General features: G+C 39.0%; 1 protein-coding gene across 2 annotated transcripts in view; it reads left to right on the forward strand.

The window, feature by feature from the left end:
- LOC124787763 (probable ATP-dependent RNA helicase DDX17) overlaps positions 1-22,078 on the forward strand; it is a 65,267-nt gene extending 43,189 nt beyond the window's left edge. The window contains exons 8-14 of one of the 2 annotated variants that reach the window (XM_047254644.1): positions 3-113; positions 1,464-1,525; positions 11,592-11,651; positions 14,063-14,298; positions 18,539-18,542; positions 21,012-21,556; positions 21,779-22,078. In XM_047254644.1, coding sequence (XP_047110600.1) covers positions 3-113; positions 1,464-1,525; positions 11,592-11,651; positions 14,063-14,298; positions 18,539-18,542; positions 21,012-21,541 — 1,003 coding nt within the window. In that variant the 3' untranslated portion in view covers positions 21,542-21,556; positions 21,779-22,078. Of the gene's footprint in view, positions 1-2; positions 114-1,463; positions 1,526-11,591; positions 11,652-14,062; positions 14,299-18,538; positions 18,543-21,011; positions 21,557-21,778 lie in introns of those variants that run through there. The other variant, XM_047254643.1, reaches the window with a different exon arrangement.
- The last annotated feature ends 1,510 nt before the right edge of the window (positions 22,079-23,588 follow it).

The raw sequence follows: 23,588 nt of genomic DNA on the forward strand, positions 1-23,588 counted from the left end.
AGGTTAAGCACGCTATTAAAAGAAATAATGGCTGAGAAAGAGAACAAAAGCATAGTGTTCATAGAAACAAAGAGGCGTGTTGATGAAATTACGAGAAAAATGCGACGTGATGGGTAAGTAGTGACAGAAGTGACTTGCACAAAATTTTGAAATGCTCACTTTGGTTAATTTTGAACAGATTCCAGATACTTCATTACTAGTTCATTAAGTGTAAGTGCAATCTCTCAAATCATTTTTGGAATGAGAAAGGGAGGAGTTACCAATTTTAGATAATGGAATTTAAATTGTATTAATTTTGTAAGCCTTAAATTTTTTGATACAGACTGGAACTTCGGGGAGGTGTCGAGAGTTTTTCCTTCTACAAAGAAATTCCTTCACATTTTCTTCAGATTTTCTCAGCTATACCCTAATTTCTGTCATTGTTTTATCCAGACATGGTTTGTCATGCTTTATGAAGACTATCAATTTCTGCTGTACCATAGTTGTAAAGAAGCCATGGATACAAGTGCCTTATTCAATCTGAGAAGTAAATTCAGTTTTTTATTAGTGCTGGAAGTAGTGTGTGGGTAACATTTGCTTCTCAGGCTTGTTCTGTAGCTTAGCTTTGAGTTGGAATAGAGGAAAGGTAACACTGCTTCTCCTTACCTTCATTAGCCCAAAAAAAAAGGCACTGCCATTGAAATCGTCTTCTTCCCCTTGAAACCTGGCTGTTTTCAGCAATGATATAATTCAGAAAAATTGATGGAAAATTCATAAACAGTTTTTATTTCTATTTTCATGAAGGTTTGGCAGACCTCACAAAAATAAAATAATAAAGGCAAATCAGGTTTGAAGCACATTGTTAGAGAACTTTCTTCTGGGAACCACTAACTTACAGAAATTAACACTTTTGGGGGGTTTTCTTTTGTTCTGATAGTATTATTTTGTGTGTGATGGTGCTTAGACACACTCTCTCTAGCAAACACAAGAATTGATGCATTAGCTCAAATTTGAAATTTTTGAAGGTCCACTAACATTTTCTGGGCTTGAAAAATATTTAGATCATCGTCCACACAAAAAGTACCCTTCGATTGTTGTGAAAATCTTCATTGACCTGTCACCGGGTGGCTGTAATTTTGGGCTGCATTATATATATGGATATCCTTCATACTATAGTGATGTTTGTTGATTGAAACCACATGATGTTGCAGTGTGCAGTGGACACCCACTTTCACATATATTACATTGTTTTTATAGTCTGTTGTTCGGTGCGATTTTTCTTTGACTTAATTTTTCACATGGTGTTTGTTACAGTGTTAACTTTTGTTGCTTCACAGCAAGAATGTATGATATATAGATTGGATCAGCATATTTTGTTGCCTCAGAGATTTAAAAAAGTTCATCTTTTGAAATTTATGGTAATGGATGTTGCATTAATGTTAATTTTGTGGTTGAGATTTACTATTACAGTGGACTTATTACAGGTGGCCAGCATCTTGCATCCATGGAGACAAATCTCAACCAGAGAGAGACTGGGTTCTTCAAGGTTGGTTTTAGAAAACGTGTTAAATTGTTATTTTGTAATACATGAGCATTATATGTTTTTAGCGTGCACTTGACCTCCGCGAAGGGTCTCCATCTCTCCTTAACACAACTTGAATTTAACAGCAAATAAAGACAGCAATAACAGCAACTAAAGAAAGCAGTGAGAATTTCCTGCCATTGGTGTTGTTTTTGGTATTAAGACCAATGTCTCACTTAAATCCTTGTAATACCAAGGTTGTAATGCGTTGGTGTGCAAAATTTTGCACTCTCAACTGCTAATTGATCAGTTTCCAGTAGCATTGGCAATGTTTTGTGCGCTGATTGGGGCAGTATTTTGCTGAAATTGGTTACAGATTTAAAATTGCTTGTAATTAGTTGCTTGGTTTTAAATATCATGATCGTACGTGGATAAATGTCTGGAACATTTTACCATTAGATTATTAATAAATTCATTGTGTATTGTGACAGGTGGACCTAAGACCTGACTATACATTGATAGTGTTGCCTCCTTCCTTGACATAACTGTCCTTAACATGCCTTGAATTGTACAGGAGGTATAGATATATATGGGCACTAAACCTTCAGTGTTCAGATTAGAGTTTGATTCCATCCTCGAAGTACCCGACGGGACCCTTAGAGATATTGTTGCTAACTTACAAGCATACCAGTTGGAATTTAAAAATTAACATGAGCTTAAATCCAAAAATAGAGAATAATTCCATTACACTTTGCATCTAGCTAAAGATAATCTCCATTGGTCCTAATGAGCTTATCTTTTTTTCACCATGGAAATATTTTTTTATTGTTTTCCGGGGCTGAGATGCTGAATGCCTCCTGTGAGTTTTCCGTCATATCTACTACAAAGCCGAACAACAAATACTTATTTGGTCACTTTTCATCCTAATTAATAGAAAAAAGGTTGAACATAATTCACTTTGTCATTAACATTTTTTGGGAAAAAAACTGCCACATTGATTCAGAGCCTTATCATGATCGGGCAATCAGTTCTTCAATATTAATCATGTAAGCTGTGTGTTTTTATGTACAGTTTGAGCTCTCACTCTTTTTCTAGTAAAAGTATCACATAACCAAAATTAGTGTTTCGCCACCCACTCCCCTCAACCTACAGAATAACCTTCAGCATTTCTCTCTCAACCTATCACTCTGAGTCTGCGAAAGGCAAGTCCATGCACCCATCCACTACCCCCTACTGCAGTCCAGATACTAGCATTCTCTACCCAGGGCAAAGTGCGAAAGTGGTAGTGTTACATAACAGCTATCCTACAATTACTGTACACCATTCCATATGGACATGACATGTAATCCACTGTCTACTCACTTGGGTTGCTACTGCAAAAGTGAGGCAAACTCCAAACCTGACCATCCGCTTTCCAGACATTCTGCACACTACTACGCTAATGACTTCAACAGCTGATTCAGTATGTGGGCCATTTGGATACTCATTTCCATATCAAGTTTTTCTCAACTACACCGGTGGGAATTCTCTCCCCAGCAGACCCTGTGCAGTTGCAATCCCCTTGCCCCAAACCTCCGCTAAGCAGTTTCCCATTACCTCACCTTATTTTTCCCTACTCTCCTCTGTCTACATATCTCTCTCTCTCTCTCTCTCTCTCTCTCTCTCTCTCTCTCTCTCGTCTCTGTCTCTTAAATGCTCTACCCACAGAATTAATTTTGTTTTGTTGTGCAGCCACTGAATCATCTGTTGTGAAAGACCTGCCTCATTGCCATGTGTGTCCTTCCCTAACTGAGTGAGGTGACGCAATGGTTAGCACACTGGACTCACTTTCAGGAGGAAGATGGTTCAAACCCATGTCCAGCCATCCAGATTTAGGGTTTCCATGATTTCCCTAAATTGCTTCAGACAAACGTCAGGGTGGTTCCCCTTTGGAAGGGCCTGGCAGACTTCCCAGTTCTTCCCTAGTCTGATGGGACCAATGACCTTGCTGTTTGGTCCCCTCCCCCAAATCAACTAACGAACTTTCCCAACCCCCACCCCACCTCCATCAGCCTTGGGCAACTGCTTTCAGTAATTGGTGTTTGTCTGGGTCTGTCTGTTAATGTGTGTATTTTCAGTAGTAAAAGAACAAGAGCTCAAAAGCTAATGTGAATACTATTCTATGTTGTGTGTTTCTATGCCCCACCCATCAGTCCACTATAGGTAGATTGGTTGACTTTCCCTTCTGTTAAGTATTGTTTCATCCAGACATTTCCATTTTTAAAAGTAGTTACGATGCTACTGACTTGTTTTACTTCGTTTGGTTTGGTTAGGTTATTGAAGCAGGTTTCCAGTGATTTTGTTTGTTGGTTACTGGTCAGTGGGAAGTTTCTGCCACTGATTTCTGAAACACATAACAAAACTGGATGCTGACTTGTTCTGTCATGCGTGCAAACTACAGTTATGAACTCGTGGAAAAAATTTGCAAAAAAAAATTACTATCCTACCTAGTCGAAGCTTCAACACAGATGGTGTTGGATAAAGTTATTACGACTCTGTAGGTATTAACAAGTTGCAGGAGAACCAGTCAGTACCTGCAGTAAATGCATTCATGTTGTGTTGTCACATACTCCCACACTGCCCTTTCCAGCTTGTTGCTGCCGCTTGCATTTGCTTGCTTCAGTGTTGGAGTGAGGTGAAGATACGATGGCTAACATGTTAAGGCCTTATTACACATACTTAATATTTCCTCCTTTCTTCATTTAGCTTCGTGTCATTAACAAGTAATGAATTAAACAGAAGGTATAGTAATAAGGGGAACTTATGCCTTTGGTGTTAAAACGTGACTACATCCTCTTAAAGCATGACAGTATGTCTATGTGACTGTCTCCAGGAAAAGTTCACAAAGTAAAAAAAGAAAAAAGTTATCTCACTTTATTGTGTGTTCTGATGGTACTGAAAATGACAGCTGGCTTTAGTGTGAACTATAAGCTTTCACCTATAAAACAGGATTTTTCCATTCTATCTATAGTGCTCAATTACGGGAAATGCAACTTTAACAGACACTTGCATGTGGAACCTCGATACAGATGCCTGTTGATGTTTGGAGCCAATACAAAATCAGCAGTTCCATCCCTCAATTTCCATTTTATAAAAATTCCATGTGGGAAAAAATATATAAAAAACAAATATGCTGTGACTTACCAAACGGGAAAGCGCTGGTAGATAAACACAATAAAAATCACACAAACACACTCAAATTTGCCAGACATACCAACAATTAAAGGGAACAGCCATGGGTACCAGTATGGCCACCTCGTACGCCAACCTATTCATGGGTCGGTTAGAGGAAGCTTTCTTGGTTACCCAAGCCTGCCAACCCAAAGTTTGGTACAGATTTATTGATGACATCTTCATGATCTGGACTCACAGTGAAGAACAACTCCAGAATTTTCTCTCCAACCTCAACTTCTTTGGTTCCATCAGATTCACCTGGTCCTACTCCAAATCCCATGCCACTTTCCTTGACGTCGACCTCCATATGTCCAATGGCCAGCTTCACACATCCGTCCTCATCAAACCCACCAACAAGCAACAGTACCTCCATTTTGACAGCTGCCACCCATTCCATATCAAACAGTCGCTTCCCTACAGCTTAGGTCTTAGTGGCAAACAAATCTGCTCCAGTCCTGACTCCCTGAACCATTACACCAATATCCTGAAAACAGCTTTCGCATCCCGCAACTACCCTCCCGACCTGGTACAGAAGCAAATAGCTAGAGCCACTTCCTCATCCCCTCAAACCCAGAACCTCCCACAGAAGAACCGCAAAAGTGCCCCACTTGTGACAGGATACTTTCCGGGACTGGATCAGACTCTGAATGTGTCTCTCCAGCAGGGGTACGACTTCCTCAAATCCTGTCCTGAAATGAGATCCATCCTTCATGAAATCCTCCCCACTCCACCAAGAGTGTCTTTCCGCCGTCCACCTAACCTTCGTAACCTCTTGGTTCATCCCTATGAAATCCCCAAACCACCTTCCCTACCCTCTGGTTCCTATCCTTGTAACCTCCCCCAGTGTAAGACTTGTCCCATGCACCCTCCCACCACCACCTACTCCAGTCCTATAACCCGGAAGGTGTACACAATCGGAGGCATAGCCACGTGTGAAAGCACTCACATGATTTACCAACCGACATGCCTACACTGTGAAGCCTTCTATGTGGGAATGACCAGCAACAAACTGTCCATTCGCATGAACGGACACAGGCAGACAGTGTTTGTTGGTAATGAGGATCACCCTGTGGCTAAACATGCCTTGGTGCACGGCCAGCACATGTTGACACAGTGTTAACACCGTCCGGGTTATCTGGATACTTCCCACTGACACCAACCTATCAGAACTCCGGAGATGGGAACTTGCCCTTCAATATATTCTCTCTTCCCGTTACCCACCAGGCCTCAACCTCCGCTAATTTCAAGTTGCTGGCGCTTGTACCTCACCTGTCATTAACAACATCTTTGCCTCTGTACTTCCGCCTTGACTGACATCTCAGCCCAACCTCCTTGCATGCATATATATAAAGATGAGGTGACTTACCGAACAAAAGCGCTGGCAGGTCGATAGACACACAAACAAACACAAACATACACACAAAATTCTTCTTTCCTGACGAGGCAACCATTGGTTGCGAAAGCTAGAATTTTGTGTGTATGTTTGTGTTTGTTTGTGTGTCTATCGACCTGCCAGCGCTTTTGTTTGGTAAGTTTCATCATCTTTCTTTTTAGATATTTTTCCCACGTGGAATGTTTCCCTCTGCATCTGTATTCAACAAATTAGTCATGGGTTTGACTGCTTGAGGATTTTTGCTGACAATCCAGAGCAGTCCACTCTCTTTGACCTATTAAGTACTTCTGTCTTCTGTGTGATCCTGTGGTAAAGTTATTGTGCCAAGAATGGCTGTGATTGAATATTGGAGAGTCTGAGATGCAGTGCCAAATGCACAGCTAGCAATAACAAACAAAGGAAGAAATGTTTTACTTTTTCATTAGGGTGTCCTGGTTATTTTTAGTTGTGCATTGTTGGCTGCTTTGTTTCCCAGTTTTTAAATTTTTTATTTTTTTCTGTAAGTCTGATTTTCCATTGCATTAAGTACATCGCTACTTTGCAAATGTTAATGATAAATTGTAAGAATAAAAGGAGCTGAGCATTTGAGATGCCTGTACTGATTACAGCAGAAAGACGTACTATTTTTAAGTGATTGTGTCTGGCAACAAAAAATACATGGGATGTGATTATACATATTAAGATTTGGCCTCCTTTCTTGGCATGGCTTTGTGTCATAACAAGTCATGAATTAAACAGGAGGTATATCAATATATGGGAACTTTATGCCTTCGGTGTTCAGACTGATATGTTTGGATTCCATCCTCGTAGAGCCCAACAAAACCTCCTGAGATAATGTTGCATACTCCTCAGCATCCCATGACATATTTACAAAGAAATTTGGCATCAGTAGTAACAATTATAGTAGTGTAAATAGCGAGACATAATGTCCTTATTCTATTTCACCAACTGACAAAATTTAATTTTAACCTTGTTGGAAGTTATTCCTTAGTTCACCCATATTTATTTTTTAATGTGTCCTTAATTCATTTCATTAGAAAAATTTTTGTGCTAGTAATAAGTGATGGGGGTTTGGATCTAGTGAGTAGTTTCACTGTGATTGAGAGGGGGATTTACAGTTCCTCACCCAACATTTTAGCTCCTCGATGTTGTAAACTAGTTACTTACGTTACTATAGAGAATAATTTCAAACTCGGCTATATGTTTTATGTTGCATACAGTATCCGTAATTGTTTCTATGTTAGTTTTCATTTGTTTTGCTTTGGTTGTGTTGTCAAAGTGAACTTCTACTGGATCTCGTGCAAGCTGAATTCTTTCCAGTGAGGGGTTTCTGATTTCTGTAGTGAGAATCAGAACTTGATGGTAACATATTATTGTCATGCCTACGAATTCTGCATTTAGGATCGTGGACAAACATTTGCAAAAATCAGTGCAACCTATGTTTGGTTGATAGGGAAAATTGGTATGTAGTACAAACACCTAGTGGGAGAAACCTGTAGTGACAGCACTGTCTGTGGGAATGAATTCTTGTTAGTTTTACGAATCCTCCCTCCCAGTCGATATATTGAAATAATTTGGCAGTGAACTAAAGTGAAAAAATGTGTTAGGGTATTACTGTGTGTGTGTGTGTGTGTGTGTGTGTGTGTGTGTGTGTGTGAATCAAGGATTAATTATACATTTATAATACTACCTCATTGTTTGGCATGGGCTTGCCCCCTTATGTCATGAATTAGGCATTGGATAGACATTTGGATTCCATCCTTGTAAAGCTCTATATTACCTCCCATGTGTGACTGTCTCTAGGAGAACAAATTCTAAGTAAGTAATAAGCAAGCCACATTTTATTGTATTGCATACTCTAGTAGTACTCCACATGACAACTGATTAGTGTAAACTAAATGCCTCTAGTCATGTCATAAAATTGGATTTCATTGTTTTTCTTGAACTTGTTACATCAATACTGTTGTATTGTGGGAATAGCAGTTTTGACCAGTGCTTATGTGCTTAATGGTGTTAGTTTGACTTTTTGGAGAGACAAGTTTTTTTGGAAATTCTGCAAATACTTTACCGAAATTCATGTCCAGCACATAGAGCCCCCTCCTCTTACTCACTGAATGTTTAAAAACTTTATGTGCAACTTAACTTTAAGTTTCCTTCAGATAGTTGCATGTGTGTTTACATAGGCTTCTTTGGCTGGTGTCCTAGGTGTGCCTCAACACAATTGCTGACAATGGAAAGTAGTTAACACACTATGATCAATGAAGTAATTATTCATCCTGTGTGGTCTTCTCATCCTGTCATACATACCGTATTTACTCGAATCTAAGCCACACTTTTTTTCCGGTTTATGTAATCCAAAAAACCGCCTGCGTCTTAGAATCGAGTGCAAAGCAAGCGGAAGTTCTGAAAAATATTGGTAGGTGCCGCCACAACTAACTTCTGCCGTCGAATATATGTAGCGCTACACAGGCATGCTTTGTAGGCACAAAGATAAATACTGGTGCCAAAACCTCTGCGTCAGTAAATAAATTTAAAAAAAAAGGTGGAAGACGAGCTTTCTTCTCCGCCACAAGTTTCGACCACTGCATTTTCATACATTATCCAATGAAGTAAATACAAATTCCGTATTGTTCATCTTAGAATGTAGCAGCATTTCAATGTACTACAAAAATCCGACTGGCAAGACTGTTTGGGATGTTTGTCAATAAAGCCAACTCTACGTTCTGAATTTTTTCCTTCCTGTGAGAAGAGATGGTTGCTAATAGGAGCTTCTATGAATTTTGAATCACATGCAGTATTGTCTTCACCATAAGAATAATACGAATATAAATATTTTGCCATGTATTGTTTCGTGTTTGCTGCTATCTCATTTAAATCCTGCCTGCCTAATAAAGTACGAAACTAGAGTGAGACAACAGCAGACGCGGAAGAAATACATATCATGTCATGTATATATTTGTATTATTCTTATGCCTAATAGACATAGTCAGAAATGAATTAACTAGATTTGTAAATCTAAGATGACTCTAATTTCTGTGCAGAATGTAATGTACTAAAGAGGCGTCTGCAAACATTTTCAAACGGAGAAAAATTTTCGCTAAACTCTCGTACAGAATATCTTCTATCATTCACAGTCTATTATAATGCATTTTCAGCTTAGTGAGACGTAAACCCCTATAGCAAAGAGATTGGCACTTATCAGATCAAAGAAAAATAAGCAATCAATTCAAACCAGACGAAGCACGTGAAAAAGGAAGGGTACCCGTATAAATACGGAGCACCTGACGCATAGCAATGGCTACCTGGTAAAGCTTAACTGCTAAGTTTATGACTCGAACCAAACTACTGTTGCTGTATTGTCATTCATTCGACCTAAATTGTATTACGATGGACCAACTTTGTTTCGATTTGGAGGTGCGGCCTAAAACTTTTCTCTCGTCTTGAATTTAGAGTCTCAAATTTCAGGTGCAGCTTAGATTCAGGAATTATTTTTTCCTTGATTTCGAGTCTCATTTTTCAGGTGTGGCTTAGATTCGAGTGTGGCTTAGATTCGAGTAAATACGGTAAGACATGAGTTTGCTAAGAGCTTCTGTAGTGTGAATGCTACTGGGGGGACGGAAGGGGGGGTTGCCTTCATTACAGTGACAAAGACAAAATGAGGAATCGTGCATCAGAGACCTTGCGGAGAAGTGGTCAAAACATTGGGCAGTTGCTTTAGTTTTTCAGGATGTCATGACTTTAGTAGTTTATTAGTGCATGTTGTGTCCCAATTAGTTAAATTTTTGTAGCTGTAGTTCCAAGCTTAGTTGGTTTAGGCATATCGTTAAATTAATAAAGATTAATGATGAAATGTAAGTGTCCAGTTATCTGTGCTGTTTGATGCCTATCAAATTTTGTAAGAAGTTTTCTGCACTTGCACAAATATAGGAAATGAGATTGTACAAAAGATTTCTCCTCCTTTCTTGGCATGGCCTTGTGTCCTTAACATGTCATGAATTAAACAGGAGGTATAGTAATGAGTGGGAACTTATGCCTTCGGTGTTCAAACAAGAGTTTGAATTCCATCCTCGTAGTGCCCGACAGTAGCTATCATGTTACTGTTTCCAGGACAACATATCACAGGTAAAATCAGTATTGTACTGTGTGTATTCTGATAACTCAAACTGCTTTATTTTAAATTAAGTTTCCAGTTATAGAACTGGATTTCTGTGTATTGTGATTGTTGTTTGACCATTACTGCTAGATTATGGGGAAAGGAGTTTTAACACATACGGATCACAGTACAAAAATACTCTTTGTAGAATTTCCATCCAAAGGAGTGTGAATTAACAATTTTTTTCACCCACTGAGAGTTTTCCTTGCTATTGTAAAACTTTCGGTTTAATATTTATGGTGTGGTGTCCTGCAGGTAGTGTTGCATATGTGTGTTTTTAGTAGACTTATCAACAAATTACTTCTGGGTTTGACTGCATGATGATTGTTGTTAACAGTCCAGAATGGTTCATGGACTTTGTACTGCAACATTATGCAATCCTGTCATCCAGTTGTCATATGGTTGCAGAGAACTACTGTGATGTGAATATTAAAGAGACGAGATCCAGTGCCATATGCATAGCTAACAATAACAAATGAAAGAAGAAATATCGGTTACTTTTTCATACAAGGCATTCTAGTAATTTCTTGTTGTGCATAGCTTCTGCTCTGTTTCCCAAATAGATTATTTTTTGTAGCTGTATTTCAGGTTCACCATTGCATTAAGTATATTGTTATTCTGCAGATGTTATGTTATAAAAATGAACATCAATGGAGCTGAGTGTTGGAGATGCATGTACTTAACACACCTGAAAGAGACTGTCATTTTCTGTGTGTTATTGTGTAGCAACATGAATGTGACTATACATAAAGATTTGGCCTCCTTTCTTGGCATGGCTTTGTGTCCTTAACATGTCATGAATTAAATAGGAGGTATAGCAATGTGTGGGAACTTTATGCCTTCGGTGTTCAGACTAATGTTTGGATTCCATCCTCGTAGAGCCCAACAGAGATCTTTCCAATAATGGATGTAATAGAACCCTGCCATAATAAGTTATTAGTGAATTGGTTATGCTTAAGTGTGTATGGGTGTATGGTCCATTGTTTAGGACTGAATTGCCAATATTCATACTTAAGAATGGGCAGATATAATTGATAAGTGCATCCGTAAATCTGTCGATTGCTGTTTGAATATCAGCACCTCAGTTTGCACATCTTATTTGATGGTGTGCCCACTGTTCTAATTATAATTTTATAATGTTTATCACTACACACACACACACACACACATATTTAAAAATTACTGGATTGTTATGCTAATTATAACGCAAGCATTGCACCCTTTGAGTTTTTATGGAAATCATAAAGTATAGAATGGTTTGGCATGCATGCAATGTAAGTGGACAGAAAGTTGAATGGTGTAAAGTGATACTTGATTTTATTTTCTTCTAGAATTTCGCACAGGAAAATCACCGATTCTTGTTGCTACTGATGTTGCTGCTCGAGGCTTAGGTATGTATGTATGTATGTATGTCATGTACACCAATCTTATATTTGCATGTTGAACGCGACAGTAAACAGTTTTCATTGATTACTTTTTGTGAGGTTGGAAGGCTTCTACAGTTTCAAATGTTCCATACTGCAGTGAGTTTTGAGTTGTGAATTCAGTACACAAGAAGTGGGATATTTTTCAATAACTGTTACTTTAGTCCCAGTTAAATATGAATTAAAGTAATGTTTCATTATTCAGTGAGAATGTACAAATAAGTGAGTGCAGTGTGTGCTCACCCCTCCTCCTCCCTCTCTCCTCCTCCTCCTCCTCCCTCTCTCCCCTCCTCCTCCTCCCTCTCTCCTCCTCCTCCCTCTCTCCCCTCCTCCTCCTCCCTCTCTCCCCTCCTCCTCCTCCCTCTCTCCCCTCCTCCTCCTCCCTCTCTCCCCTCCTCCTCCTCCCTCTCTCCCCTCCTCCTCCTCCCTCTCTCCCCTCCTCCTCCTCCCTCCCTCCCCTCCTCCTCCTCCCTCCCTCCCCTCCTCCTCCTCCCTCCCTCCCCTCCTCCTCCTCCCCTCCTCCTCCCTCCCTCCCCTCCTCCTCCTCCCTCTCTCCCCTCCTCCTCCTCCCTCTCTCCCTCCTCCTCCTCCCTCTCTCCCCTCCTCCTCCTCCCTCTCTCCCCTCCTCCTCCTCCTCCTCCTCCTCCTCCTCCCTCTCTACCCTCCTCCTCCTCCTCCCCTCTCTACCCTCCTCCTCCTCCTCCCTCTCTACCCTCCTCCTCCTCCTCCCTCTCTACCCTCCTCCTCCTACCCTCTCTCCCCCTCTCTCTCTACCCTCCTCCTCCTACCCTCTCTCCCCCTCTCTCTCTACCCTCCTCCTCCTACCCTCTCTCCCCCTCTCTCTCTACCCTCCTCCTCCTACCCTCTCTCCCCCTCTCTCTCTACCCTCCTCCTCCTACCCCTCTCTCCCCCTCTCTCTCTCTCTCTCTCTCTCTCTCTCTCTCTCTCCCCCCCCTCCCTCCCCCCCCCTCCCTCCCTCCCCCTTCTCCCCCCTTTCCTCGGTTTCTGCAATATCAGTATGTTCAATTTCAAATAGTAGGGCAACATTAGGATAGTAGTTTAAGGGGATTGATGGATGTGTACAGGGCACTACTAGCATGGAAAATGTCTTAGGTGTTTTAAAAACCACTCCTTTCACTTATGACATTTCCAGCAGTAAATATTGTGGGTTACAGTATTTAAGGACCATACATGAATTCTTTAGTTAAGGGTTACAAAATTAAATGCTGTAAAAAGCAAAGTGGTTCAGGCAAGGGAATGGTTAAGTGTTTAAAAAGAAGCCTTCTGTTTTTGTATGCTACATGTTAGTGTGGGATACCCTTGAAATCAAATATTGCACAAATTTTAATTTTGTTGTGGGAGTAAGTGGTACCTTGTGGTTAGTATATTTAAAACATGCCACTGGGTTCATTGAAAAAGTATGATATATAGGTTATGGGGCCATGAATATTCTTTTTATTTCTATTAATATGATTGGTTTCCAGAAATCTGAAAACTGATTGAGATATCAGTTTTACTTACAGTAAGTGCAGCCAGTTTGTGGACGCAACTCGTGCAGAAGCAATTTTGTAGCTGTTGGTGCCAGCCAGTAACAACATTGGAGCTACACGGCCCTCCAAAATAGTATTAGTAAATATTTTTAAAAATGCCATTTGATAAATTACTGGGATAGCAGTGGCCTGCTGTCTTGAGTTCTCTTCAGTCAGTGAAAGGAAAGTGACGATCTGTGGGAGACTTCTGTTATTAACAAGTTCGATTATTTTCTTTTTTCTTGCAGAGGCACAAGCAAGATAATGCAAAGGTGGTTTGCATTGTCGTTCAGGCTGTGCCTCTCTGGCTTCTCTGCGGGCCACTCGGTAGGCCTGCGGGCCACTCGGTAGGCCCCTGAGAGAAAGCCGAGTAACAGAAGGGGGTTGCACGCCCCCCCCGTTCGCCGTCGCAGGTGCATGCTCCCAACCGAGTTGCTTAAGATGGCCCAGTTGTAGGGCAGCAGTAAGCAACTTGTGCGGAGTGTGCACCTGACTGCACTACTAGGCCTGTTAGTGGTTCGCACACAGGTAATAACTAAACTACACCTGCTCAGGCGTTTCCTTAATCATTGTGGTTTTTTATTGCAGGCTAATGTCATGACTTGCTAATTGTTTAATGTGGTATCAGTAATCATTTTAATGTTATACTAATAGTGATCAGTGATTAAATATTTTTTCATTTAATCTCAGAAGATCCTGTAAATTGAAAATAAACGTGTAGATACATTAAAATTAATACTTTTATTACTGTACTGCTGTTTGATTTGAAAGTGTTTTTTATTAGTTATTAATGTTGTAACTTAGCTTGTCTGTTTTGTGCTTACTCACATAGTTTTGCTGCTTTTTCAGATGTGGAGGATGTAAAGTTTGTCATTAACTTTGACTACCCCTCAAGTTCGGAAGATTATGTTCATCGAATTGGGAGGACAGGACGATCTCAAAGAACAGGCACTGCATATACCTTTTTTACACCAAGCAATGCAAGACAAGCAGCAGATTTGGTTGCAGTATTAAGAGAAGCAAATCAGGTCATCAATCCTAAGTTGTATGAAATGGCTGAAATGGCAAAAGGAATGGAGGAAGAGGTGATCAAATTTTTATTTATGTAGTACTTAATAATACGGAAACTTTGCCTGAATGGTGAGCATTAAAATAGCAGTGAATAGTGATTGACATTTTGCAAGTGTACTGTTCTTGGAAACATTTGGGCAACTGGCACCTTCTATGTATTAAGGCTGGATGCATTAACTGAAAGTAGTGTAAATAGAAAATTTTAGCCAGAGCTTAATGAATATCAGTTTTACTTCTTGATTTCACAATTTATACAAGACTGGATCACCATCTATTTCATCTGTTTTACTTCTTGTAATTCCTATTGTGCAAAAACTTATGGCTCCAATCACCAGAAAAGAAAAAAATTTTTAACAGTCATCAATCATTTGTCATACCCGACTACACAAGATATCCACAATGAACAAATATAGCCTCACTGATGAGCTACTGGTGGAAGTAAATCTGTGATAAGGGTTAGTTGTGAGTCTTGATCCGATAGCTCTGTTGGTGAAGGTGTCAATGAAAACAAAGAATCACTGGTTAGAGTTCTGGTCTGGCACACAATTGTATCTGCCAGGAAGTTTCTTGCTGTTCTCTATCGTATATGCTCCATGCAACAAATACTCAAAACAAATTTATTTGGAATGAGTGTGCATGTACGTACCAAGAAAAAGATGCCAGCTATTCATTCTTTTTTGTAACTAGCTACTAGCTTATGATGTACACTATTCATTTTACATTTCTGCTATGGATTATTACTTCAAATTTATATTGACACACATTAAGACTTCAAAGTGCACAGAATCAGTTTTCAGCATTATTTCATACGGATTTGGTGGTGGTGGTGGTGGAGAGATTCACAGTAGTAAGACAGAGAACCATACAGCCTGCGACCAGTAGTGTCATTCCACTGTCCTCAGCGGTTCTGTGTGTAATTTAGTATTTTTTGAATGATGATTTTTAACTTTATGTGCATCTATATAAAGTGCTATAATCTTCTGGTGACAGTCATTATAGGTGACAGAAAAGAGCAGTGTCAAGGGTTTGCAAAGAAGATTGCGATGTAATGTTCTACGCCCATAATTCATAAAACAAGTTACAAGCAAAGAACAACTCCCCACATGGTGCCCACATATTTTAAAGGCAAAAATACCCAAGTGTAGGATATTTAGATCTGTCCTTCAAAGAAACTGTAAATTTTAGTGGTAGTCGATATGAATTTAAAAGTAATCTGGCTTTGTGAACCTTAAACTTAGCAGTGTGAAGAAACCACATACCGTGATAAGATTGATTCAATAGATGACATATGAATGTGTGAAGCGCAACTGTATGAAAAACAACGGCATTGTTTCTACATGAACTATGTTAAGGTCACTGCCTTCAACACAAACGTTATTTTTATTTTTATTTTTATTTTGGCTTACAGGTTTATTACACACTACTTTCGTTCCTTAATACCTAGGTATTGGTAATTTTTGTTCAGCTAAACCATATTAAAATTGTACCTCATTACTGTAGCCTTCGTTGTACACAGATTTGTTAGTGTTTGCAATGAAAAATCATTACAGAATGTGTTCCTTTGTAGCTTTCCATGATGATCCTGTTGTGCTCTCTGCATTGTAACCACTCTAGATACCTGTGGTTCAGTACAGTTAAAATACTGTCCTCAATAGGTTTAGTTGCATCAGTAAAACTTCGTAAGAACCAGAGAATAAAGAAATTAATTATACATGTGATTCTTATTACATGTTTCTGTTTTAAATATCTAGAGTTGAAAAGCTTAATAACTGAATTAAGGTCGTTTGAAAATGGAGTTCTTATGTTAAGACAGTTTGCTTTTTACCATCACTTCCTAATGTTGCAGTCCATCTGAGTTAATTTCAGTAGCTCATGCTAATCTGCATGGTCAGTTTCTGTTGTGTGTAAACTGTAAGGGGGTGTGAGATGGTAACAAGAATGGGCAGGCTTTAAATGTTAATGAGACTTCATATGATGACCTGAGGATATAGGTGATATACTGCTTATTGTAACGCAGTAAAACCCATTTTTAATTAATCTCTGGGTATGCAAATATTTTTTTCATTAATTGGGGTTTTGCCAGAGTACGTGGAAAGAGAAACCCAGAATTGTAGTTCAAAGTGCTATTTAATTACAAAATCACCAATATCCTGTGCTGCTACAAATTTAAATGCAGTGAATATACATTTATTACACTCTTCATTCACTGAACAAAAAAATCAAGCAGTTTTGTTCTTACAGCATATATTCTACTGAAAGAAGAAGTCGCTCTACTGAAAGAAGAAGTCGCTCAAGCTGCCTGATATAGTTTAAAATTGACCTGTCTATATTAAAACAGGAAAATAAACTGTTAACAGTATCAATTCCTTGCACAACAGCAGTGAAACTTAACACAATGCCCTCCTCTTCATCTGTTATGCTACTCCATTCTCCTTCTGGAACGTCTCCTTCAATAGCAACCAATTTACCAGAGTCAGTATTTGTATAACAGTCTGTTTTACAAAATCCCAGGCAGAAACAGATGCATAGCCTGTACAATGCTGAGTCTCATCACTTCCTTCCTCGCATGGAATGAAATTGACTTTTACACAAATGTTGCTCTGTGCCTGGCTTTCAACAGTGTATTATTTCCTCGTCCAGAGGCTGCAGATTACTTTTGCAGTTGTACATTCCTCAGAAATATGCTTCATTAGAATGTATGGGGCATGGTTCAATAATTAGACTAATTTTTTCCTGCTGCTCCACTCTTGGCATGTAACTGCTTGAAAAAGTTGCAAAGATTTCTGACATTTTCTGGATTTGCTATTGTGCTCTTGAGTACAAAATAGCATTTTTATGCTTGAGAAACACATGGGAATTGATAACGGAGACAGCTTTTCATTTCCATCACCCCTTACATACATTAGTATCATCATCATTTCTTTACTATTTTTTACCTCTGTGGCGCCCACCTCCCCTCCATGATGAAACACGATTTTTGCAGGAATTAAATTATAAAAGAGAAGAGTTTCAACAGCATTGAAATGAAATGTATGTGGGCTGATAGCTCTATATAAATTGTGGCAATGTAATGTTCTTCCATTAAGTTACACTTTTCTAAGAGCCTAGCTGTCTAACCTACATTTTTAAACTACAGATTATAATTTTTTTAACTATTCCAGCAGCTGTTTAATACGCTTAAAGTGTCAATGTTGATGTTCATAGTGATTTCAAACTTTTTCGTGCATTATGTTTCCCCGTACAGGAATGCTTCTGCTTCTCAGTCCTTGAAACTACAATTAGTTTTCCTTGTTGTTGAATGTAGACATATGAACATTCCTCTATTTTGGATCCATAGGAATCATTAGCCGCACATCTAGACAGCGCTGTATTTGTTCGCCATGTAGGAAAAATTTAAGCTAAGACTGCCACAAACGTCTCTGATTATCATCAGGTTTTGCTGAACTGTAAGCTTCGAACTTTTGCAGGCCATAACTCCACAAAAGTTAAACTGATAACTTTGATACTTCAATCAACAAACAGCTACACTTCAGAGCTTCATAGACTTGGTGACTGTGGTGTCACAGCACATGACCTAAGTGTCATGGAATTGATTTCCATTTGATGCATGTGCTGATAAAGCTACAAAGGAAGTATAGTTGGACTACACTCTGTCCTATTACTATTTACTGGTCCACATACACATGCACACACACAACTGTTCAATGGAAAGAAATCAGAAAGTTGCTCGAAAGTGTTAGGAGGTATGTTAAAACTGCCTTTCAATTTGCAAGATGTTCCATGTCTATTCTTTAAAAGCAGACGTTTGCTTAAAGTGCGGTAAAAGCATGAAGAAATAACTTTGTTTTTGTATCACCGGGACGAACGGAAATATTCATTAAAAGCGGAATTTCCATAAAACCAGTTCATCAATTTGGTGTTTTACTATGTGTGCTTATGGTAATAACACATTTAGGTGAGTTAATAAATTATGTCTTAATACGTTCACATATCTAATGTTAAAATTTGTGTTGCTAGTGTGTATGTCCACTCAGTAGTTGACAGTTCCAGCACTCTTAACAGCAGCAGTCATAAAGTCACAAGCAAATTGTAATCATAGAGACTGTTCAGATACAGTGGACTTGATTGTGGTACAGAAGTGTGCCGTGTCATAGTGTTTAATGCAAATGTGGTACACTGCATGACAGTTTTGTTTTGTAATTTTAGATGTTAGTGCCCTATTAGGCTGACGACAGATAATGCTGTTGTGTATAGAGAAGTCATTGCTAGAAATTTCTAGTGGAATGCAAGATTATCATTTCTTGCTGCAGGAATTAGCTATTTACTCTCAGCATAAACAGATCAATTCACTTTGCATAAGTAGGCAGAAAGACCTATTGTTTGTTTGAGCAGTTGCTGAACAGTCACTAGAGCTAGTGACATCCATTAAAAATCTAGAATTGGTCAGGGGTGATTTGAAGAGGAACAGCTCCCATAAAATTGATTATAGTAAAGGTTGATGCAAGACTCGTTGGGGGGGGGAAAAACCCTATATTCAACTAATACTTGAAGTACTGTTGAGACTGGGACAATCAATAGAAGAGATAGAGAAGATGCAAAGAAAACAGTTGTTTCCTCAAGAGTTTGTTTAGTGAGCACCTGTTACTGAACTCCTCGTCCAACTCCATTGACAGATGCTACAAAAGTTGTTGTTGTGCATTATGGTGTGGTTTACTACTAAAATTCCAAGAGTGTATGTTCCAAGTAGATAGTATCAGTGTATTGCTTCCTCCTACATATAATCCACAGAAGAGCCATACAGGTAAAATTAGAGCAGTTGGAATTGTGCAATTTTTCCCATACACCACTGTCGAATTGAACAAGGCGGGGGCAAAATGACACTGGTACACAATGTACCTGTCACCAAACACGCTAAGATGGATTTTCAATATGTATGTAGGTGTAGAATATGAAAGTGCTGGTGGTAAGACCATCCTCCTTTCTGCCCGGCCCGGCCCCTTCCTTCCCTTCTTTTGGGTTTTTATCTAATCCAATATTGATTGAAATGCCAAGAAATAGTTCTATATTCTGTGAACAATATACTGGAGGCTCTCACTTACGGATAGTTGATTATGGTTCAGTGAGCTAACAAAACATGCTGAAAACAGCTGTCAACATTTCAAAGTTGTAGGTGTAACAGTTGCAGGAAGAAAAAGTACATTAAGTTACAAAATGTAACGTGGGTGAGCTAAGTCATTCTGGTGCCCTGTAATATGTACAGTAGTAAGAGTTCAATATTACAGCAAACCAGTTGCAACAAGCTTTTACTTTAAACAACGCTGACTGGCTGTCTTCAATATAAAATCCAAACTGTTTTAAATGAGGCTTTGAGACAGTAATCGTACAAGAATAGGACTTGTTAATACAGCCAACTGGTAGCAACAAGATACTTCTTCAACCTGTTTTTGACATGCAGAGGAAATCAAAACAGTTGTTTGAAATTTCTGCTGATGTCAGACATAGTTTGTGTCGAAACTAGTTTAAAGCAAAACCTTGTTGCAACTGGTTGGTTGTATTAACTGTCATATTCTTGTAAGGTTGCTGTCTGAATGCCATGTGTAAAATCATAAGATTTTTACCAACCCATGTACAGTAATAGTTGTTCTTGCAGTTAACATTACATTGCAGGAAGTTCATGTTATGTGCGTATCATAGATAACCTCTAAACTCTGAAAATAAGATCCACAGCAGGGATTTTGACAGCGATGCCCTCATGTTACTGAGCTGAATATTATTTCGTGTAGGGTTACATAACAGTGTAGTGCTTTTCTTTCCTGTCACAAGTGCGATTCCTTTGAAACAGCTTAGGAAAGATGCAACAATACACTTAACAATGAGAGGATGTGGTGAAATCTGATCGGGCATACTTAATATTAATTTCCAAAGGTAGTAACAACTGTTGTATTGGAACAAAAAAAATTGCAACCGGATATTTGTATAAGTGTGAGATTGCTTAACTTCTGTTTGTGGTTTTGTGTGCCCTATAAATCTGTGATGACATTGTTCCAAATAAAACTTGGGTGTAAGACTGGCTTGCTGTTTGGGGGGGGGGGGGGGTCGTTGTCAATTCAGCATAAACGCTGAGCTGTGCTGTTGGTGAGAGAAAATTGGTAACTTTAATCAGTACCATTGGTCATGAACAAGTTTTATGTTGTCAAATTGATTACATTCTCATTGTTCTGTTATCAATAATCCATAAAAACTTGCCTATTAGTCGTTATATTTAATGGGCAGGCACTTACCTGTGAATTGGGAATATCTGGTGAATGAAAACTCAGTAAGATGCCTTGTGTTGTGGTTCAGCATCTCAAAAAGGCTTAGCACATTGACAGTTGAATTGATCTTAAATTGTAATACAAACAGCTCATTCTCTCCATTGATTATTGAATTTGTCAAACGGCTTCTTTAAAAAAAAAAAATATGTTGCTTATGTGGATTTGTAAATTTTATGTTCCAGTTCTAATCCCTACAACAAATTTATTTAAATCTTGCATTTCCGTATATTACCTTTGCTCCAGCAGCACTGAAAGAACTTTGAGTGACGTGTCTAAAAGTTATTTTGATGCCTAAACAAAAATATTCTGTCATTTCCTTTGATTTATTATTTTCTGAAAGCCTGTAATGTGTTAACCAAATAAATCTTAGACAGTTTTTTTGTGTAATAAAAATGAATATTTTATTTTATCAGGTCGGAACAGATGGCGTGGTAGAGGTGGCCGCGGCCTAGGTGGCGGCCGTAGTCGGACGAGATCACGAAGCCGCAGCCGGTCCCGCACGCGTAGTCGGAGCAGAGACAGGGACAGAGACAGAGATAGGGACAGGGACAGAGACAGAGACAGACGAAGCAGAAGCCGCAGCAGAGACAGGAGGAGGGACAGGACCCGTTCCAGAAGTCGCAGCCCTCGTGACAGGCGGGATGACCGATCAGGCAAGTTGCGGGAGTCTTCACCTGATCGTGCATGGCGACAAGAGCAACACCCACAGCAGAATCAGGAGCAGCCTCAGCAGGTTCACCTGGGGAGCAATGGTGGGCTGCCTCCTCCAGCTGCATTGCAACAACCTCCCTCTTCACCAACATCCCAGACCACAACTGATTCTCAGAAATTGCCACAGACTGATACCAATCAGTCTGCTCCATCACTTTCTTCTGTTACCTCTAACACAACACAACAGATGATGTCACCGTTGGCCAATGGCTATGGGTACAGTCACCATTAGGCTGCAGCATGCAAGGTTTGTGTCTTCTTGTCACCAGGTTCTCAGATAGTGCATTTGAGAAACTTCATACAGTTGACTTAATTTGTTCCTAATTAATGATAATTTGAAATGTTGATTACTTTATAAATGGGGATTCAGACTTTTCCATATGTTCACATAATTTGGCTTGGTTTTGATGCACTAAAATTAATGTTAATTCTAGATATTTTTCCTGGTGCTATTGCTTATTTGTTTTAGATGATTATGTGATCGGGGATAACTACTGGAGTTCGGCAACGGGGGAGAGATGAAGCGAGATAATGACAACACACTCCATACAACGTCATTTTTGTACCTGTCCAAATTAATTTGTTTTTGGATGCTTCAGTATTATCAACATGAAATTCTTGATCTGACATGGAGTTTCACTTCTAATATGCAAATAAAGTCCTAACCTTTCCTGATTTGAAGCTGTTGGAGGTAGCTCACATGCTGTTGTGTTGCTTTGTTACAGACTGTGTACAGTATTTAATTTGGAAATAAAGACTTAAACCTGCAGATTTAGTTCGTGTATTCACCCATTTCTGCAATATGCAATTCTGTTTTAGCGTGATGTAACAACGCCTAACAGTATTCTGCCTCCATCGTTCAGCTTTGCGTTGCCAGTCGTGATGAGGAATGGATGAAGAGCTGGGAGGGTGGGATTTAGTGCACTTATCTTTACAGTATTGATGTGGTGTTAGTGATGCTGAATGTGGCTCTGTGATCTTTCTTTGTTGGACTGATTTTTAATAATTAGATGGTATTGTGTACAGAGATCTTGCATTTACATCTTTCGTAGCACTTTTTTATTGAAGTTTTTATTTCAGTCATTTTGAAGTATAATAATTTATATTCTAAATGTATTGTATAAATGTACAGAGCTGTCTGTATTTTATATGTAAATCAATAAAATGTGTTCATTCCAACCTATAACTGGTCTGTAATAATTGGTAAAAGCTACTGAGGAAGACAGATTGGAATACATCCAGCAAATAATTGAGGGTGTAGGGTAAAAGTGCTACTTTCAAGATGAAAAGGTTGGCACAGTAGAGGAATTTGTGGTGAGCTGCTTCAAACTAGCCAGAAGATCAATGATTCAATAATAATAATAATAATAGTAGTAGTAGTAGTAGTAGTAGTAGTAGTAGTAGTTGATCTTTGTGAAGTGGCTAAAATATGTGGTGGTGCAACTACACGGGAATTTGGCTTTCTTGTACAAGTGTTCCTTGTTTAGTGCTAGGCAACAAACTGAGAACAGTGCCAAAGGGTACTTTTTAAGATTTTTTTATTTTCAAGATCACAGTGGCATCCATGAAAAATAAACTGCAAAAATATTCTTTGTGTTGCTGTGTTTGTATAGGCAGAGAGGAGAGGCAATTTCTAATATAGCCAAATGTAACAATGGCGGTTGTTAAATCATTACAGATTGCGTTTCCACTAAAATGTTGACTTCAAACCCAGATTTATGTTTTCTGAGGTTTCCCTAAATTACTCCAGGGAAATCCCAGGATAGTCCCTTTGAAAAGAGTATGACTGATTTCCTTCCGCATCCTCCTGTAATCAGAACTCTGTCTCTAATTACCTCTTTCGGTGAGACGATATATTCTAATCTTTTGTCCCTAAAATGCTGGCTGATACTGGAAAATATATTTAAGGAATTGGAATGAATGATTAGAAGATTGAATCGGCAAAATGTAGCAAACTCCCAAGTGAAATAATACTTTCTAGTGAACGTCAACATCTTAGAAGTCGTGATTTCTGGAAGTCAGATGAACTTGGGGGGGGGGGGGGGGGGGGGGGGAGCAGCTTGAGTGTTGCTGCTGAATGATCTCAGAGTAATTTAAAGAAATGCATGGAAATTGGGCATATGCAACTTCAGTTATTTCCACTAGCATTAATCAAAGTGTAATCTATTAGCTTTGTGAAATTTATATGCAGAGGATCTGTACCATCATTTGGCAAGCACAAGATAGTGTCAATACTTACTGAAGTAAAGCATTATTAAAAACTGTTTGTGGGTGCACAT

This window comes from Schistocerca piceifrons, chromosome 3, assembly GCF_021461385.2.
Source record: "Schistocerca piceifrons isolate TAMUIC-IGC-003096 chromosome 3, iqSchPice1.1, whole genome shotgun sequence".
NCBI lineage: Eukaryota > Metazoa > Arthropoda > Insecta > Orthoptera > Acrididae > Schistocerca > Schistocerca piceifrons.